Here is a 21690-nt window from a genome sequence, read left to right on the forward strand (position 1 = left end):
ACAATGACAAATTATCCATTTTTCAGTTATCATACATCTTATATTACAAGTGTAATGTGAATAGATTCATTTATTGTACACATAAAATAAAGTTGGTCAAGGTTAATAAATGTCTAAATGCATTAAAATGGTGAAGGTTAATTTATCCCATGCTTACATACGACATACAACTCTTGATGAGCAACACGCCGAGTTAGCACTGTCACTCTAATAACAAGGAAAACTCTGCATATCACATTTATAATGCAGTAAAATAAATATTGAGGGTGATGCACTTGCAAACAAGTTGCCTTTTTAAACACTGATACATTGGATACACTAACAACATCCAACATCATTCACAATCAACTTTAATTTTCGTTAGTAACTAGTTGTAAATTACTAATTTGTGTCAGAGAGCCAAAATATTTTTAAAGCTGTTTTTAAAGTAAGACAAGAAACCGAGTATGAGATAGCCTGGGCAACCTCAACTTTGTGCGTGTTAGAATTTTTGCTTGCATACATACTACTATCAGTAATATTATTTTGTAATTAAAATGCTAATATTAATAAAAATTTAGGCAATCAATATTCTGAGTTAAAGCTCGAATTAATGATAGAATGAAATGTATGCGCAAGCTGTGCTTGATCAATATATATATACATTTCACTAGATACGTTTCATAAAAATTGAAAAAAGAACTTAATATAGATAAAATAAAAAACGTATATTTTTCCTTATCGTTCACTATACAAACAGGCCTGATTAAACCAAAACCTTAGTGTGTAAACTAATATTTATCGAATACAACCCTTATTTTGAGAAGACTATCTACTTGTACAGCAATATTAACAAGATTGATGGCGAAATTGGACTCGCTGGTATTCGGGTGGAACAAAAACGAGAGACTTGAGGTTTCAAGGCAGTGTCACGTAGATATTAATTAATAGATGTACTATTTTGTACCAAGAGTAAATAACTACGATTTTTCATGATAGGCGCTCATGTGTACCTGAACTTCCTGACTTCTATGAATGTACAGTACATGTACTATATAAGTACTAGCTTACGTAACACTAAAACTTGCTTTTCATGTTTAATTGTAGCAGAAGTAGCAGCTTGGGCAATGTGGTTGAAAAACTCATAAGTTCAGAATATAAAAAAGCTAACTGAATGTTGGGTATTTGGATAATTACTGCTACCGTATATAAAGCTGTTGATGGGCAAGTCTTAAAATACTGGCGAATCTTATTTTTTTCAATTACATCCTTTATTATGTGATTGAACTGTATACAAACAATAAAGTATGTAATTGAAAAAAGCTTTGAACTTCGCATTTTCACTTGAGCCTGAACCCTTTAGCCGTTTCTATAAATCAAGTTTTATCAATTTTAATCTTGAAAAATCATGGTAGTCAAACAATCGTAAATGATAGAAAATACCGATAACCTTTGATAAAATTTATTAAAATTTTGTGTAAGTTCATCTTTAAGAGTGTGTACATGCTCTTAAAGATAGGTACTCTATATGCATGTATATACGAAGTACATGCATATAGAGTACCTATCTGTCGTACACGCAGGTACCTATCCTATAAAATGCATGTACAAAAAATGATTAATTTCGGACATGTTTTTTGATAAATGCATGTACTTCGTACTAGCATATCAAAAGAACAGAATATAAAAAGTAGTCATGAATGAGTTAATAGTTTTAGAAGAATGTGTAGCTAATAAGATACTAAGGAACCTCTAACAGCAGTCCTAGTTGATCATATGCTCAAGTTGGTTTTGTTGATGAATAACTAATAATGTCTGCTAACTAACCGCACTCTAACTATACATTATGATGGAGCCGGTGCAATAGAGATATGACTGTGTAACCGCACTCAATAGGTTCAGGCATCACCTACTATTCAGACTTTTATCATCTAGCCATGACTATAGGCTCGATGTACGCAGCTGTTTTGTTTAAAAGCCACTCACTTTAGATTGCAGACATACAAAATATACAGTTTACAGTCTTGAACTTTGACAAGTTGTTGTCATACAATGTCAACATAAAACAGTCCAATTAATGTGTTAAATTCTTCATTTTGAACAAAAACACACAAATGCTGTGCACAATTTATATCATATATTTAATTGAAATGCAAAGGTTCAAACCAAATTTCTGTGTTAATATCAATGATTAAAACACATACAAAAATATACTAACAACTTCACACACAGACAGTTTGAACGTTATATACTTCATAGATAAATTGTAAATAGCTGTAAATTTTATTCTGCAGATAAACTTTGTATTTTTAGTAAAAGCGATAATATTAAACTTTTCTTAAAGATGTGATTGAGTCAAATTTTAGTGGATTTTAACAGAAACTATCGATTTTTTTTCTATTAGTTGGTATGTCGCTAAAAAAATACAATTTATATTGAAAGTTTAAAGCGTCTACCGCTGAGGAAATAGGATTGTGAGTTGGCCAACAACCATTTTCTTGAGAATCTAGTAACAATAGGGGGTCCGATTAATTGAAACTACGTTCCAAAGTTCATCGAGAATGTTTGTTAAGTTAACAGATGTAAAAACAAAAAAAGTAAGAGAGGTGGCAAGAGTTTAATTGGCTTACTAAATAAAACTGGCAGTCATGGATTTACCACTTCAATAAACCCTTTATATGAAAGTACAGCAATGAATGCTGGTAAGAAGGTTGCCATGTTCAACACTTTTTAGGCTCCTTTTTGCTTTGAAATTAGATATTACCAGCAAGCATCAGAAATACCATTATGAGAGCATTTGAAAGGAGTATATATACATAGTATTTGCATCTTGAGTCTCAACCTGGGTACTTGTTCAAAATATACATAGTACGAGCTGTGTTTCCCGGGTATTAAAAATCAGCTTATAAATAATGAGAGGTAATGAGAGTTGCCTGCCATTTCCTACTACCCTGACACATTGCCCATGGATAATTTGAGTAAGCTTACTAATAAGAGCTACCAGCTTCCCATGACGTTGCTTAATGCCATCTGCTCTTATTTTCTCCCATATAGCGACATATATTGTCTATTGAGTACATCAAGCTTGTGTGACTGAATTGGTAAGGCAGTTAGACTGGTGAACAGGAGGGTCTGAAATCAAATCTTTTGTGATACAGATTCTTTATTCCAAGATTTTAATAGCTATAGCTGGAGTTACACACACACCCACCCATATACAAACTTTTAGAAATATATAAATAGATTCGAAAACTGGTGAAACTTCAGAATGCTGTGCTTGGACAGATTCAATTGCTATTTCAGATCAAAGTACTGAAATAGCATTGGATGAGGCGTAACTTACCTTGACATTGTTGAAATTCATATAACGGTAATTAGGAGCATTTTTTTACACTGATACTAAATACATAGATCAAACAGTCATAGTTTTTGTTACCAACTAAATATTTTTTCTGGAATGATAGCTTAAGCTTATAATTCTGATATCAGCTGTTCAAAGGCATCTTAGGTGAGCAAATTGATCCACTAGCTTTTAAACAATCTGCACCCTTCAAAGGATGGCTGGTCCTCCTCAAAAGTCGAGGCACATAAATAAATCAAATATATCAAAGAGGTGTTCATTTTTAATTATTCGGTCGCCACTGCAGTTATTTCGTTTTACCAATTTACTTCAGTCAAACTTCTTAACGAATAAAGTCTTAAAGCATTGTAATTAATTACTGAACTTTAGTTTAGATGAATAAACCAGACGCTGGTTAATTTACTTGAAGTTACCTCGCATACAGTTCCTACCGAGTCATTCTCATGTACTATTGATCATTCTGTCTCTCTTTTCAGTCGCCAGCATTTCTAGGCCTGAAGAGAACCCTAAAGAACAGATTCTGACAAAAAGAAGGGCCACTTGCAAGTAAAATATAGTACTAAAGGGCGCAATAAAATATAGTTATAATGTATAATACTCCAAGAGACACTAAAATAGGTCAGAATCATTAAGGGGCAACAAACTTGTAAAAAACTAAAAAACACCATAAAAATTGACAGCTTTCTCTCAGATTGCTGGATGTCCTACGGGCTACGGAGGAAATTTGGTGATAATATGTTTTAGAGGGCAAAACAGCTCAAGGTTGTTTGCTAGCTATAGATCTAGTGGTAAAAGAATGTGTGTCACTGTAGACATCGAAAGCAGTGATTAACGACTGGTGGACATCATTTCAGAGGATTTTTATCAGCAGCGACATTCTGGCTGACTGCCTCCTATCTTTGAGCAGCTTCAAATCTAGCTCTATTCTGACTTCGGTAACACTATCTACACCTCTGACACTGACCACAACTTACAGGTACTGCATATCTCTGAATGTTTCCCAACTGATGTTTCTGTCTAATGGAGTGTGGATCCCACATCTCGCAAACGTACTCTACATTTGGTCTGCAAAGAGTCAGATAAGCCAATTTTTTAACATCTCTTGGTGCCTTGTATGAAATCCTTTTGATCATTCATAGTCTTTTGTACCCTTTTCATACTATAGCATCCAAATGATTCTTCCAGCTAAAGTCGTTAGAGACACACATACGTATATATTTAAATGGCTCGACTATCTGCAGAGGAACACTGCAGAGTGTGTACTTGACTGTTTCTTCACAAATATTCCCCTTTTAAATCAGACAAAACCTGACACTTGAACATCAAGCTTCATTTTTTGCTTGTCTGCCCACTGCTTAAAAGAGAGAAGGTTTGGTTGAAACAAAATCATGTCCTTGGGCATGTTGAGAGGACAATACAGTAGAGCATCATCTGCAAAAAAACTGATGGATGAGTGAACCACAGAGCTATCTATATAAGTATCACTATATACACAACAACATTGAACACTGTTTTTTTATTAAATACAGTGTGTTGGATTAAAATTTGATCAACTCTAATTTGCACAAAAAAATCAATTACAAGGGTGTTTGATCTTTTATTTCTTGTCATTTCATGAATTCGGCTCATCTTATCTTGGCCGAGGTTGAAGAAAATAGACTAGGGTACTGGGTTTATCTTGTTGACGATGTGACGGCGATTGTACGATGATGAATTATTCATAAACTTAGCCTACACAGGCTTCCGTACACACCGAAACGTTGCAAAGACGTAAATAACTACGTGATAGCTAATTTACAGTTTACACAGACGCGCATTGGGTAAGCGAGCCCAATGAAAGCGTTTCGATCGTAAATGGTTTATCCATGCTACATCCATAACGACCCTGAAGGGTTTAGTAGAAAAGTAAGTGGTTGCGGTCACGTTGGAGAACTGATCGTTGATCTAAGGATTGTCATTATGATTATTATTATTAGAATGTATCAGCGAGAAAAAAAAAACAAGTTTATGTATGATGGTAGCTTATGGGTGTTGTCGTTAATATATGATTGACCTTACTGAAATACCATACCACACTTCATACCCTACGGTTCTCTAGGAGACCTAATGTATGTATGGCTTGAAGGTGGTTATACAGCATGTTTACTAAGCTATTTATAATAGTAATAATATTTTGTTGCATTGGCTGCATATGCTAGATCAAAGCCAGTTGTGGATTAGGAAATAAAGAATTGAATGTGATGAAGATGAATACAGTAGTTGAATATTACTCTGATTACATCGTGCACTTTACAAATAACCGTTTCTACTTTTATTTGTAGTTTGCTATTAATTGTGGTAATATTTTATAGGGATAATTGTCTTCACACATGTTATGTTAGGATGAATAATACTCTGATATTGGCTTGTATTATTGGTGTTTGCATCGGTTCTGCTAGTAAACTTATTTCTCTTACTGGCTGTCAACATGTGAGTCCGTTTAATTGGCAAGTGCACGTGATTATTTGTCTCATAAAGCATCTGCTCTGGGACACAGTGCAGACCATTTGTATCATCAGCTCCTGTACTGGTTGGTTATCAACATTGTTTCGCACTATCAAATGAGCTGTTGCTCACATTTAAACTTGAATGGGATTTTCCTATTTATTATTAGAAAGGAAGCAGTTGCATAGAGCAAACGTAAATATAGACAACAATTTGAATACTGGAAGTGGTACAGCATAAATATCACTAAAACATATTGGCTAAACATATCACCAAACATATTGGCTAAACCATTATAAAGTACAAGCTCTGCATCCAAGGCTCAAGTAAAAAAGACTATCTTGCCGACCAATCATTGTACCAGTATTTATAGTACTGGGGATATTGACGGTTGTATAGAAAGCTAGGAGGTACTAGTTGCTAAACACAGGGACTGACCTGCAAAACCATTCAAGTTTAGACTGCGAACTTCTCTATGAGGCCCCAGGACTTGTGGGCAGATATTTGTATGATATGACCTCGGAGTAGAAAAACGTTGAAAACCTTCAGTTATATGGAAAAGACAAATTACACATTTTTAACAAAAGGGTACTAAAACTATCTGTATACATCTCTGCGTGGCTAATAAGTTAAGCAAAATATAATATGTTTGGTTGCACCTGCTGCAGTCTGCCTGTACACTAAAGTTGACTCCTACAGTACGTGAAGCCTTATATACAATACAATAGCGTAACATTGCCTGCCTCATATGTAGATGTATATACTGTTTGGAGATTGATGAAGGTGGTAAACATGACAACTATTTAATCAAACTAAAACATTTCAAGTTAGTCTTAGCCAACACTTGGTTAATACCTATGAGTAACCCTGCTAAGGGTGTTGACTCAGTTGCTAAATGTTAACTCAATGTCATGGAGTTAATCTATATATATAAATTTCAATGTTTGTGCATGCGTTTCGGCTTGTTCAGCTATAGCTATTAAAATTTAGAAATGGAATATCCGTTTCATGCTGGGTTTGAACTCACCCAGATTGCAACCAACTGAGCTATACAATTCTTAGCATTCTATCGCTCCTATCATATACCGTATGCACAGACCAAATGTGCACTTTTGATTATTAACTAATATTACCTTTTGCATAATGCGTTATTTTTTGAAATTGTTTAAAAACTAATTTTTTGCTACCATTCCTTATTTTTTTTAATTTTTAAATGTGCCATTTCAATTTCAAGTTTGCCGCTACACATTTATTTTTGTTTTTTCTTGTAAGGTTCGATTGCTAAATCGGTAAAGGCTAATACTTTTCACACGGAAAAGTGTATTATCTCGAGTAGGAATAGCCTCTACATTCTCTCTCTGTTCGGTCAGACAAAGTACCAGGCAAAGATGGTCTGAAATCTTATTTTTACATTTGTACCAGTATCGAGAGGTACTAGTGTCCTCGTATTCAAAGTTTTGATGGATAGTTTTTGCTGGAACAGTAACCTTTTTTATAAACACACTTCTATGCATGAATCTTCCAAATGCATAAATATTAGTTGAACATGTTCAGGATTTTTGTTTTGTTTTCTCAGTTCATATTAATTGCATCATTACCAAATCATCTTTTATTGTAATCGTAGCAAAATAGACTTAATTTAGCTATTACTTGCTTTTCATTTCATATTTACATTTAAACACTCTTATAGTTGTTTTAGCTTGTTTCTTAATTTATTTGACTTGCACAAAACATTTTTCTCTTGATATGTTTTTTTTTTAATTTATTTAAACTGCACTAAACGCTTTTCTCATGGTTTGAAGTTTGAAAGTTAGAATGTTAACTTTTGTTATATGTTAAATAAAAATAAGTTTCCTGTGGAAAGACTTTTTATTACCCTGGCCATTCAGGTAGTCGCATATAAAAGTTTTGCTTTGAAGGAAATGTAAAAGAGTATGTTCAGAAAGTTCAAAGTTCAGCTATGCTAGATATAGAAACAAACCAAGTTGCCAGTATATTAATACGCGCGCAAAATGCCTACATTTTCTTTAGTGACTTGAGAAGATTAATATGATATTTTAGATAACAGATTTACACAGTTTTTTTTTAATTAGCATACATGTATGATAGACTCAAATCTTTTCTGCAGTCCAACCAAATCATCACTTTGTCCAACTGAACAATGGATACAAGCTCAGACATGAAATAAATGTTTCCCCTGAAGATTTTGATCTTAAATATAAGGAATGTTCTGGTGTTGGTGCATTTGGAAATATGAACATGAATAAAAATCCTATTATTTTGACTTACTTGTACTATCGTCAAAAATAAATTTCTTATAGGAGTTTGTGTTCGCTGGAAGCCTGAATGAGCTTGCAGTTTTTTTTTGCAGTTAGTCGTTTGGACAATGACTGGCTTACAGTTTAAGCTTGATCACTGACTTCAATGCATCTCTGTTTTCTGCCTTGTCATGCCATTTGCTTGTGTCTAGTTTTTTTGTATCACTGTCGGAGCTCATAGTAGAAACTGTTGATGCTGATTTTCATCGATTACAGTTTCACATCGAAACCGGAAATCATTAGTTCTTGCTATAGCTTAATTTAGGCCTTTCAGGTATTGGCTAGGCAAAAGTTTATTAACTTGCAGCATAACTATATATATATATACAATACTATACAATATATGTACTAAAATACAAATCGTTTTTTTTCATTTTAATAGATTTCACTGTTTGCTAAGCGGCATCTAGTTTTCTTTGCCATAAGACTATAAACATAGACCACCCAGTAACTGTGACAGCTTGTCTCAGTGTTGAAGCTATTTAGAGTATAGCAGGTGCTGACGATAGGCACTTTGGCCATCCAGGCTTGCAGTAATCTTCTTACTATTACTCTAGAGTTTTTTCTTCCCGTTGCTTGCTTAAATGGCTTTTTAGTATTTTGGGAAAACTAACTTTGTTTGACCTATAACATGTGTTGAGGTCATGTTTATCAACTATAGTTGTTTGTTGAGTTGAACTGGATTAACCCAGCAAATTCTCAAACCTGTGGAAAAGGTTAGATCAAATGACAGAAATATAATCTATTAGAGTAGATCTTTATGAAATTATTTTTGTATTCTACTAGGTACAGTTAGTGGTATTGACTCAGCTCTAGGCATTAAAAAAAGATTAAGAAAGGCATGAATATATATAAATTTTTAGATATATATCTAAAGGTTTGTGTGTGTATACTTCTGTGGGTGTGATTGACCGACTATAGCAATTATTTTAGCATTGCGCCCACATGTTACGATGCCTCTGTTAAGAAATATTTTGGGACCTACATGTAAGTATATACAACGCGATGCTTCTTTGTTTTCTTTCATTAGAGCTAATATATTCCACCCCACGGTATCGACAATAACTTATCTCGAACTTCAAATTTGGCGATTTGCATACTGATTATATACGTTATTAAAAGATCTACGTCGCTGAACTTGCCATGGCGAGTTATTCGTATCTGTTATTTGGTATATCCGGTATCTGTTATAATAAAAACGATTCGCAAACGAATAAATGAACGGATTTCTGTTAAAAGTTTGAAATTTATTAAAATACAAACTAAAACTTCCTTCAAGTATGTGTTTAGTAAACTAAATTCATTTAAGTTAGACTCAGCGTTTACGTTACACGTCTGTCTCGAAGGTAAGAACTTTCCATGTAGTACATTGTAATGTTATATTATCTTGGGCTTGCAGATCATAACCACAAAATGCATTAAGTCATTGTAGGTACCTATAGTTACTAAAGTTAACATAGTATTTTGGTACTATTTTTAATGATGATGATTTTTACCAGGAGATGATTGCATTAGATAATGGCTATGGATTTCTATACCACTCTATGTACATCTATAATCTACGATATTAGCCTATATGATAAATTTCGCATGCCGACACTGAAACGAACTGAAATCATATAATTGTATACCAAATCATTTTTGATTGTAATCATAGCAAAATAGACTATATTCGGTCATTACTTGCTAATGATTTCAACATTTACATTTACACACCATTACAGTTTATTTTTCTTTCTAATTTATTTCAACGAAACACTTCTTTCAAGTTATAAATTTTTAAATTTACAGTTTTTTGAAAACCTGTACAGTTTTATTTATTTTTAATTTAGTGTTCCTGAACAAAACCTTTTCCTCATGATATGAAGTTTGAAAGTTACAGCTGTTTGACAAAGTTTGGAAATCTTTACGGTTGTTTTTATTTTCTTCATTAATTTATTTCAATTACACAAAGCACTTCTCTCAAGATACGTAGTTTGAAAGTTAGAATGGTGAACGTTGTTATATGTTAAATACGAATCAATTTCAGTCCAAATACTTTTTTATTACCCAGGCAACGCCGGGTTGTACAGCTAGTATATATACATATGCATGCATATGCCCCAGCTCAATAAAAAGTTTGAGTTGGCTTTTGTATGCGAAACTGGTCAGCCTGCTTCATAGACGAATGTTGTACCAATAGTTGGAGTTGTCCTTACTTGTTAAATATATTCATCCAAGTACTTCAGTTAGAACTTAGAACCTTAAGTGAGCTGTTACTTGTAAATATAGTTTTGCCTGATAACCCTCCCGAACTTCTGATATTACACATTATTTTTGTAGTACTTACATATAGTAAGTTATATTTATAATATATAATTGAGCATATAATTTGGATATTGCTATGCTGTAAGACCAGTATTTACCCTGTTACAGTAGAGACATAAACATTCAGTTTGTTAAAGGTTGACTTGCAACAAAATTCGCATTACAGTTATTTGGTATCAAAAGATTCACCATGTCTTACTCTGTTGTGTTGTAGGTGCCAAATATGTAGAAATGTGATTACAAGCTCTTAAAAGCTCAAAAATGAAAAGCCGCCGTAGATTGGAATCTCTTTGTTTCTCTGACGTAGTCATGAAATTTGGTTATCGTCTTTTCACGTGATGTTTTCCCGTGAATTGAAAGGCCAATAAAAAGTTCAATATAAAACTTATCGTAGCACTAGTTTATGACAAACACTTCGGGTTTTACCAAAGGCCCCGTATCAAATATAGATGCTCGCTACTTTACAGTTTTGGTTCGGTTTGGTCTAATCCGCAAATCGTAATCTGATCATGTGACCCAATACTTCGCAAATAATTTCTGCAGCACTTTTCGATTATCACAAATGACCAGCAGGCTCGTCATGATTATCAGACAACGATATGTACTCTTTCGAGCTAAGGCTAAAAAATTAAACAAATTTTTACGGTAAGTTATAAGATATCTGTGCTAAAAGTGACAGCATTAAAATGACGATAAAACAGACACGTAAGAACATTAGACATGGTTTTATTGAATGCGTGAAGTATATTTGTGAAATATTTCGAGACGAATAAGGTTGCATGAAAGTGTAAACAGAAACCATCTAACACGTCTATGTTACATTTGAGCCGTTTTGGAAAGATAATCCAAACTACGGCGGTCTCGTGTGGCTGCGAGTAACTGTTCGTTTTTGAGCTTTTAAGAGCTTGTAATCACATTCCCACATATTTTGCACCTACAACCCAACAGAGTAAGACATGGTGAATCTTTTCATATCAAATAAACTGTAATGTGAATTTTGTTGCAAGTCAACCTTGAAGGTGTTCATAGCTGTTATCAGTTCATTTGTCTTCTCATGTGCATAACATGTTCGAAAGAAGGAGATAACTCAAATTTTTGCAATTGCGTTCAAGTTTTATTAGCAAATAATAATAACTTTAAAAGTAGTATTTATTTGCTGTACTTTTTAGCCAATTGCTCATAAATCTTTGCTGGTTAACACTATGAAGCTTAACCTTGGATACACAAGAAAGTCCCCAGATTCGAAACAGTATTAACAACTTTCAAATCTACTGTGAAAGTACTCAGGAGAACACAACTCCTTTTAAACTTATTATATTGAAGCTCCGAGCTTGTAGAACACAATTAAAAACAGAAATCAAATATAGTAAATAGTCTCTTTTTTCACATTTTTTCAAAGAAGTAATGTTTTAGAGATAAGTGAAGAAACATAATGGTTGGTGTAAACTGAGCCTGATAAAGTGTGTATATTTTTTATGGATAAAAAACCAAATAGGTTTAGTGTAAAGCTCTTGTTGCTAAGGAGAAGTGTAAAGCTCTTGTTGCTAAGGAGAAGCAGCTTTCTACTTTTGTTTTCTTTTGGTTTTCATTAAAAAGAATTTCAATCAGAATGTCATAAAAACATTTTTGTCGGCAGCCATTTTTCAGTCGGTTAGAAGTGTGCAGAAGGTATTTTGGTAATATCTCAAGAACTAAGAATCCAAATGACTTGAATCTTCATAATTATCCTAAAAATCCTATTTTTGCACCAAAATTTCGTAATTTTGCACAAACCGAAAGTACAGATAACCAAGTAAAATTTTGAAGTCGTGTTTACTCGGATGTAGGGTCGGTTGATAAAAAATTTCCTTAAATTATTTCGAACCGAGGCTTCAGCGTTAAATAATTGAGCCTGCTGATTCCAGTTTGTTATCTATTTTTAGTTTTCATGAGTGATTTGGAAGATCTTGATGGTGATGTCTCTAATCTTGCCAGCTTGAATGAGAAAGCATGGCAGCAAGTCTCTCAACAAAGGTTATTTCAAAACTAAACTATTTCAACTAGGCTTGATTCTGGTTGCATAGGTCATTAATCATTGACCGTATCAGTTGGAGCTATGAATGGTAGTTTTAACTGCCGCAGTCACCCATTCAAAATAACGTGAACTTTTATAGCTTGAGAATGTGTGAACAACAAGAGCCTGAATAGAAAAAAACCACTTTGCATTTTTATTATAATCCTTTTTAGCAAAAGCAATATTAATGAAAACTATGATTGCATTAATTAGCATATTTGGCTACCTCAGGGCAATTCTTTTGTCATCTATTTACTTTTGACGTGATCGACTTCCCACTTGTGATGTAAATACAGTTTACTACTTCCACAACCATTTTTATTTCGTAGAATTTAATTGACAAACCGCTGTTGACCAGCCCAGTTATTGTATTATTATGCAGGTATAATGCCGGCCTAAGAGAAGGTGCAGCTACTGAGTTCCAGGGTAGACTGCAGTCCGGATTCTGTCAAGGATTTAATGCAGCCGTAGTTAACCTTTCATCATTGGGCAAGCTGCGAGGGAAACTCTGCGCTTTACAGGTGCTCTGCGAATCCCGTATAGACACTACCACAAACAATGCATTACTCGCTAGACTAGCTGAGCTGGAGGAGAAGATCAAAGAAGATATGGTGCAATGTGTTGACAAGAAGGAACCTAAGGCTAGCATTGCCTTAGGTTCTGAGAGACAAGAAGAGATAAAGCTTTTTCAGCTTAGCGTTGTAAGTTTTATTTCGCGTACGTTTTCTCATGACTAATAACATATTTAAAAAATATAATTCTGGACAATAAAAAAATACTTCTATTACATTTGACTAAGATGAAAATATCAGGGAGCTCAATATCATTGAACCACTGAATAAGAGAGAGGAAAAGATGGTGTGTAAAACACCTGAGGATCGAAGGTATGTACAAGCACATAGACTGATAGAGAAAATAAAGTTCTTTAGAGACCAAAAAAATGATTCGTCTTAAAAAAATACCTCACAGCTCATGTATGTGTAAACAAAGTTTGGCGCAACATGTGCCAGGCATAAATAATCAAAATTTAAATTATCTGCTCCAAAAGTTGGACCACAACGTGAAAGCCCTCCAACAATACAGATGATAATGCTATAGACAACAGAGGTAATCATATAAAGCCAGCATATATGAATCAAAAAAGCAGCAAAAATATACCAATAAAATTGCGCACAAATTCACTGGTAATACAGGCGATCGACGGGGCGCCATTTAGTAAGTGAATACATAGCGACCCGCGTGCTTTATATTTTCAATGACGCCCGACTTGTACTGCACTTGTATGGTGAACTGTAGAATTCCTTTGTCCTCATCTACAGGCAGGTTGGAAATGTAAAATTTGTTGCAGTAGGTTGAGCCGAGCCACCTGTTTTCTGTGTCATTTGCGTTGCACCTGCCAAAATAAGCCAGAATTATAGAAGGCTTATACTTACAGAAGTATTATAAAATATAAGACTTCTATGGTAGGAATGAACCATGCTAGACTTGACATAATTTAGTAATTCTTCATTAGTGCTTGGATTTTTTGTACTTGAAATTATAATTCTGATTAATTTAATGTCCAATTTAAAACTAGTTAAATAAACATATTTAACATCAGAATTCTGAACCATTACAAAAACCACAAAATTATAATTTTCAACATAACTAACCGATTTTAAAGGCATGTACTGTAAATGTTGGTTGTCCATATCATAGTCAATCACACTTGCAGAAAATCAGAATTTGAGGGTGTTTTAGTAATGAAGTACAACTTTGTCAAGTTTCAGCAGTGTCAAAACAACTATGGGCCTCACCATTGTTAACAATTGCAAAAGTAATAACATTGAATTAATGCAAGGTAGGTGGAGCTCTATATAGCATTAGTCGTTATAATTACTAACCAAATATGGTATGAGGTAATATCGGCATCGATGTCTGGCTGGCACCATTGCAGACGGAGGGAGAGAGACTTGCCGGTCTTGTCTTCATCCGTCATCAAATGTGAGGTAGTTGAGAGATTATTTGAAGTGAGGTCATCGCATGTCACATCTGACACAGAGACTGGCCGCAGGCTCGCATCACTGCTGCTAAGTACCTGTACGTTTCCTACCAAGGCATTTAACATCAGAGCCTCCTTATTTTCTGTGTAAGCAAGAAGACCAACCTCATCGAGTGACTTGCCCTTCAGGAGGTCAGAGCTGATAAAATACACCCTGAAAAACATATATCGTAATCATAAATGTACAATATGTTATCGTCTGTAGTCCAACTGCTTATCATGATCAACAAATTAAAGGACCTATCGAGTTGAACGCTGATGTGAGCTTTCGGTCAGCGTCATGATATGATATCTTGAAAAATGGACCAACCTGCTCTGCCATTGATCAAGGGCACGGCTTGTGGCCACAGGTGACTTAAGAGAAACTGGGACATCCGCATCATCCATACACTGAATGGTTATGTCGGTGGGCAGATCCATGTAAACATCTGTTATGGCCTGTTCCTCTGGTAACAGAATACGTTCTTCATTTTCATCCTCCTAGAAAAGGATAAGCGGTGTTAGCGGTGTTAGCGGTATATGCAAATGAGATGGACAAGGAAAAGTTTTAGCACACAGCAGAAAATACCAAAAAAGGGATGTTAAATATTTATTGTTATGATGAAACGATTGAAGGGATTGTTACATACAAACCTTGTTCAAAATGAGGTACAGGAATAGTTTGGCTCCTTTCTCCATGTGCATCTGTTTGACTGTGTAGCGGACATACACCGAGGTTTCCATAGGGATGGCTGTGTCGAAGAGGCTGAAGAAGAACAAGCAAAATTAGTATAAGGCATGACAGCATCAACAAACTGATCTCACCTATTCTACATTTGTAAAAAGCGGTGAATAGAAGTGGTCCTTTGCTTACCTGTAAGTCAGAGCCTTTCCAGAGCTTGGTAGTCGGCCGACAAACCTCATGGCTCCACCACCCATAAATCCATCCTCAAGATGAAGCCACTTGTATTTCTGATGAGGGTTGTGCCCCATGTCGCTGTGGGTCAACGTTGGCTGCGGTTGTTGCATGCTTAGGTTGCTCCATGGCTGATCAGATATTGCCTAGCAAAAAATGTTCATAGTTGGTAACTTCTTGAACTTTGCCCTCCCAAACTGCGTTTTATTATTGGAGATGCAACAGACTGGATATGGTCAATTCTACTACTAATTGTTCACAAGTTGTTCTTTTACTATTCTAAAAGAAGAACTAGTGAAAACCAGCACATGAACGCAAGCTCCAAAAAGTTGAACCGTTATATCATTGGATTTGAAGAGCATAAAACCTTTCACTTGATGATTTGTAATTGTTTATAATCCGTGTTTACCATTTTTGTATTTAAATATCGGTAGTCATTACTTTATTTATTTTTTTATGATTTTAAAAAGAGACGTTATACCCATCACCCTTTATTCACTATGTTTAAGTAATGTTTCATTGACTGCTCCAAATATTTATGGCAACACTAACAGCTTTGATATAAAAGCAAATAACTAAAATTAGCCTGCGCTCCAAATTTGATGACTATCACTCATTAGCAGATCGACATCTAAGTGTCTGCAAAACTGTAAAAACCAGCCAAATCCAATTAACTGCTGGTGTTTTATTTGGGCTAGCCAACTAATGGAGCCAATAAAATCATCCGACTTAAATTCTTTCCAAGGTTACACAAAGGACTTGGTATACCGAGGTGCCTGGGAGTGGCCCCGGATTTGCTGATTATTTTGACTAAAATGATAACAACTGGCAGGCCAGTATTGTTTGCTTTACCAACACTTTGACCCTCCAGCAAACAAGCTTTTAGTGTTATCTAATCACAAAGGATCGTCTCACCCGGAGTGAAAAAGGTCGGTCAAGAAACATGAGCAAACAAAGGAATGCTTTTATCATCACTCACCTGGCCGTGTATATAGGTCTTCTTGCCCCAGCCTTGGCAGAAGGATGATGCAAGAGGTAAGGTACAGCTGACATGCATCGGTAAATATGGCTGCAGATAGTACCAGAATCTAAAAACGCTAAAAATAATCAATACACATAATTACCATAAAGAAATCGAGAGCGAATCAGAGGAAATCGTATGATCATAGCAGAAGAGAGCTAATAGCGGGATTGACATGCTTAGTCAATTACATAATTGCAGGTATTGCCAACAGGCATCTGCTGTGTAGTCAGTCCAACATTTCTCACTTATCTCTCAGAATGCAAGTCATCACTAATGATATATAGCCACTATCCTCAATGGATCATTACCTTTCCTCGTTGGCATCAAACTCTCTTGATCCATTCACTTCATACACCCAGCCAGGAGCAAAGAGAGCTATGGACAGCTGAGCCTTCCTAGCGAGTGCGAGGGCCTGTCAATAAATCAAGTTAATTTTCTCATTTTCTCAATAATTGGTGGAAGTAAATTGGTCAATCTGATATGGCTTATTAGGTGCCCTGGACGGTGTTTCGCAACATATATATTACCTCTTTAGTGTTGTAGCCTCCTCCACCAATCATGCCTCGACCAAACACATCTATACCAACAAAGACGTCCTGCAATCTTTCTCCGCTGTTCCTTGCAGAATTGACGAGGTTCTCTGCCGTCCATGTGTAGTTAAGGAAGATGGCGTCGCACTCATCAAAAAAGATGCTGAAATAAATAGAATACCCCAGTTTAGAAATGATTGCGTAGAGTCAGGCCAGCAGCCAAACAGCCACATTCCACAACTGCTTGTGCAACACCAAAGAGAAGACAATTACCTGTTCAGTTCATTCAACTCATTCTGCCAGGTGAGGTCACCTTGAACAGTGACACTGTCATACCAGATGACCTGAGAGCCAGGTATAGCTAGATGCATCCGTTGTGTTAGCAGCCTCAAAAACAGCACAAGGTTTCCTATCTGATCAGCCTAAAACAGGGATGTAAACAACATGTATACATATTGTACTTAGATGATAAAGAGAACACGTGTATTCTACATGTGTTTTTACTACTATGTTTGCAGCTCGTTACAGACAAATTGCGTAACGCGAGTGTAGTTCAAAGAGCACTACGCCAAGCACAAGAATTAACCAAAGGGCACCCGATAAGGCGCTAGGGTACGCGCACGTGGTAACCTACCCTTATCTCATTCTCTATGTTGATAAGCCATCCATCCATCGAGTGGTGGACAGCGATGTTGACCATCTGGTCCACAAATTGTTCTAAGACTGAGATGTCACCGAGGAGGTAAGCACATTTTTCCTGTCCATCCTCCCACTCGGTGATGAATGTACCGAGGACTGGCACTCCATGCTTGTGGGCAGCATTGATCCAGCACGGCGGAGGAATAGTAATCATATGATGGCTAAAGTACACGAATGTGTCAAGGAGGTGCCAGTGGTAGAATCTGTAGGCATCATACTTTTCCGAGCCCTGGACGAACCTGGAGAATACAAATCATGAGCGTGAAGTAAAATCCTTGAGATAATATTAGCCCATCGTCACGCTTGAGCTCTGACATTGCGTTATTGTTATGACAATCAGATGATTCGCATGCCACTAGATTTACACTCTACTACTGAGAGGTGATGAGGCAGAGGCCAACCTACGCTACGCGGCTGACTCACTCAGCAACAGTAACTTTAAATAGCATGGGTCAGTCATTATCGAAGCTGTGTCAGCTTCGATAATGGCCTACGCCTTAGACCAATATCGGAGTTAGGAAAGCATCAGGTTGCTAGCGCATTTCCAATAGCTGACCTTTTGTAACTGGCTACTGAATGGTGTAAGGCTTACAATGAAACCTGAGCATTTCTAGTGTTTAACTATTGATTGATGCCAATGAAGCTTACGTAGTTGCATAATATACAGCAATGAAAGTATTGATTTATTTCTTAAGAGCCATTCATTCCCTCCGGCAGCTGATGCAATTAACGCAACAAGCTAGTGTTCGATATCCCAGGGGCATCGCTCCACAACTTGTCATCGCAGGAGATTGACTAGATGGTCTCTAGCCAAAATACAGCAGCATCAAGAACTCCTTACCTTCTATGTGCCATGTCAGAAACTGTTCAAAGATGGCGATTTGACAGGTTTAACAGTGCTAATGATGCTAGAAAATTTCCAAAATAGAATAGCTAAAGAAATGTTGTATACCTGTCTTCCAGGTAGCCTCCATTCATATCATGACAAGCTAAAGTTTTCGGTCTGTTCTCCAATCGTTGAGTAGGCTCAAGGGGGGCAACCCCGACAAAGTAGTCATCAGATGGTTGCCATCCAAAGACTTCGTCCAGAGAGTTTATGGGAGTTGCACAAGGAGATCTCGCATCAGCAGTGTTATGTAGCATCTTGGTATCTATTTGTCATACGATGCCAAGCAATATGCATTGAAATATCTCAACTCTCTGCTATCAGTGTTGTCAGCCAAACCTAAAAAAGAGAATTATTAGCGTGAATCGCTGCCATAGAGCACCTAGCCCTCCCACCCCGTTACGCTACCCTTCCTAGCTAAGACGTTAGCGTTACCTACCACATACCTACCGTACCATAAATCAGGTTAGCCATAGCTTAGTTTGCAGAATCTTTGGAAAACACGGTCATTGATGACAGGCATCCGCAACAAATCAGCGGCAAATAAGTCCAAATCGATGAGATGATTAAACTGGTGCATTGCACACTTGTACAATTCCTGCAATTAGGGGATAGAAAATCATTTCGTGCTTACCACCTACTGGGTGGTTGGTCGTGGACGTTCCACTCTGGGGCAAATCCGTTTGGATTCCATCAAGCTAGTGCTAAGTCAGCGAAAGCCACACACAGCTTTAGTGATTAATCAAGCCGTGATAAGTCTACTAAAGTATATTTCGTTGGTGTTCAACTTACCTCTAATGGTTGCAGAGTTGGTTCAGCTTGTTGCTTGTATTTCAGTGCTGCGAACGCTTTGTTCCTTTATCTAGAGTATCGGAGAGTTCGTACTAAAAGATGATTATAACAATGGTCTTTCGCGCTCCTTCGGTATCAAACGGAATGACATCGGTTTGTTATGAATCGTTTATATACGTACACGATTGACCAATCACGAACACCGCACCGCATGACACCATCTCTCGCGCTTGGGAAATCACCCGACTAACAGCTGTTGAACTCCGAGAATTGCTTGGTCACGCTCAGCTGAGCGTGAGCCGTAACAAGTTGTAGATGAACGAGTTTCTTTAAGAATAACACTTTGCTATTTACTTCGTAAAAGATTGCGCAATACGGTTAGCACAATTATTTAACTTTTATGCCAATGAGTTGCATAAGTGAACTAGTCACAGTGCAAAATAACAGTTAGACCACCCTAGTAAAAATATCCTATTGCAATCTTAACACGGTCATTGCTTGTGGGTGTGTACGGCTATGAGCACTTCAATGAGAATGCTTATAGATGGGTTTGTTTAGAGCTTTGCAGGTTGCGTAAAAGCTAAATCTAGTGCATCTAATGCTAAGTCAACCACAAGTTCTGATCATGCCTTACATAAACTAGGAGAAAGTTTTGGGTTTACTGCGCTTAAATTAATTTAACAGAAACCATTCATTTGGACAGCAGATTGGTCTGAAGTTTAAAATGGTTTCAGTTAGAATGTACAAACTGGCCTTGGCTTGAAATAAATTCTTTTTGTCCTACTGATAATATATATACGACCTATATAATATTATATAATGTTATATAAGACCTATATAATATTATAGGTCTTATATTATGTACTTATATAACCTAAAGCAGACACTTACTAAGTAAACCAATCTAGCAAACACAATTTTACCTCATCAATCAACTAACAGCAGTTTTCACACATAATCACTAATGCAATGGCGCATTGAGAGATACTGGATGTTATAATGGGACTATGGGTTTAACCTACATCAAATGAAATCAGAGAAAGCCAGAAGTGGTTTTTAAATCGAAAGCAAGTTATTCACATTGAAATATAGATAGACTTCCTCAGAGTAGATTTATGGCAAATTTTAGGCATCGCTAACAAAGCGATTCATGCAAAAACATAAATCTGGAAATAATTTAAAAGAAATGGAACATAATAATAATACCGAAATAATCTTCCAAAATGTTATTCATACCAACAAGATGATTAAAGCAAAGAAATGTGTTTATACAAATAAATTGAATCCTTTGCTGCCTTTCATTTGCAGAGTTAAGTCCTGACACTTTGATCTAGCATAGCATTCCAAAAGTGCATTGGAGCAGAAGCATAACAACTACACGGATAGTAGTCCTCATGCACCATCCATTACAAACCATTCAAGTTGGTAAAGAGTGTTCAGACAATTAAAAGCATTCAAAAAAGCTTTACCTAAGACTATTTAGGATTTGAAGTAATAACTGGTTCTTCAGCTTAGTCATGCTTCCAGAATTCAGAATGCTGATTATTATAATTCGTAATAAATGTGAAGGCTGTTTATATGATGATCTGCAAAACAAATGAGATTTTAGTTGGTTTTATGCACAGCACTTTAACAATTGCCAATTACATAACAGTTGTCAAACTTATTAAAATTAAATAGCGAAGTTGATAATTTTCTCTAAAACATCATGCAGAGACTGTTGTGTTTTTTGAATAATATGCTTTTAGATTTGTGCTTCTAAACTTTTGGCTCAATGCGGTAGATAGTTTTGCTTTGACATAGTTTATATAACTAGTACTTTTAATTATCAAATAGCATTGAACTGACCTTGCACCATGTTTTTATAATACTGTAGTTCTTAATCAACTTGCTATTGTGCAAGCATTGGTAGAGGCGATGTTGGAAAACGAAACTCCTCACGCTAACTCGGACCAGGGTAACTTTGGTTAGTCGCGCAATAATATAAAACAATGATTGTGTCAAAAAAAACAAATTAGTTTTAATTTTTATTGTTGTCTATTTATAGAAATGTTTTGAGAAAATTATTATGGCTACGATTTGTTTTACTATTAATCATTAAATCGTTGATTGATTTGTATTTAGCGCGCGCGTGAATAAAACTTGCGTAAAAAGTTTACCGCGAATGCTGAAGCTATCCTAAAATCGATTGAGACTACGCAATCCATAAGCGAGAACGCAGGCAACGACCTCGTTTTAGTTTAAAAACCTAAAACTAGTGTGAAACTAGTACAGCAACCCTTTACTACTAATGTTTTACTAATATTAACGCTATGTCATTC

General features: G+C 35.9%; 1 protein-coding gene across 7 annotated transcripts; it reads right to left on the minus strand.

Annotated features, from left to right (window-relative positions):
- Positions 1-13180: 13180 nt before the first annotated feature.
- LOC137395171 (cytosolic endo-beta-N-acetylglucosaminidase-like) lies at positions 13181-19505 on the minus strand. 7 transcript variants are annotated; one of them, XM_068082026.1, is made up of 13 exons: positions 19370-19505; positions 19033-19175; positions 18644-18916; positions 17627-17930; positions 17266-17414; positions 16990-17155; positions 16771-16874; positions 16418-16535; positions 15397-15584; positions 15177-15288; positions 14854-15023; positions 14386-14697; positions 13181-13895 (listed from the first exon to the last, which is right to left on the minus strand). In XM_068082026.1, the coding sequence occupies exons 3-13, from the start codon at positions 18832-18834 to the stop codon at positions 13715-13717; spliced, it is 1995 nt and encodes a 664-aa protein (XP_067938127.1). In that variant the 5' UTR covers positions 18835-18916; positions 19033-19175; positions 19370-19505; the 3' UTR covers positions 13181-13714. The 7 variants fall into 7 exon arrangements, with proteins under 7 accessions (XP_067938127.1, XP_067938118.1, XP_067938110.1 ...); XM_068082017.1 differs by having other exon boundaries at positions 19028-19175; XM_068082009.1 differs by having other exon boundaries at positions 19024-19175.
- Between the last annotated feature and the right edge of the window lie 2185 nt (positions 19506-21690).

This window comes from Watersipora subatra, chromosome 1, assembly GCF_963576615.1.
Source record: "Watersipora subatra chromosome 1, tzWatSuba1.1, whole genome shotgun sequence".
Classification (NCBI taxonomy): domain Eukaryota; kingdom Metazoa; phylum Bryozoa; class Gymnolaemata; order Cheilostomatida; family Watersiporidae; genus Watersipora; species Watersipora subatra.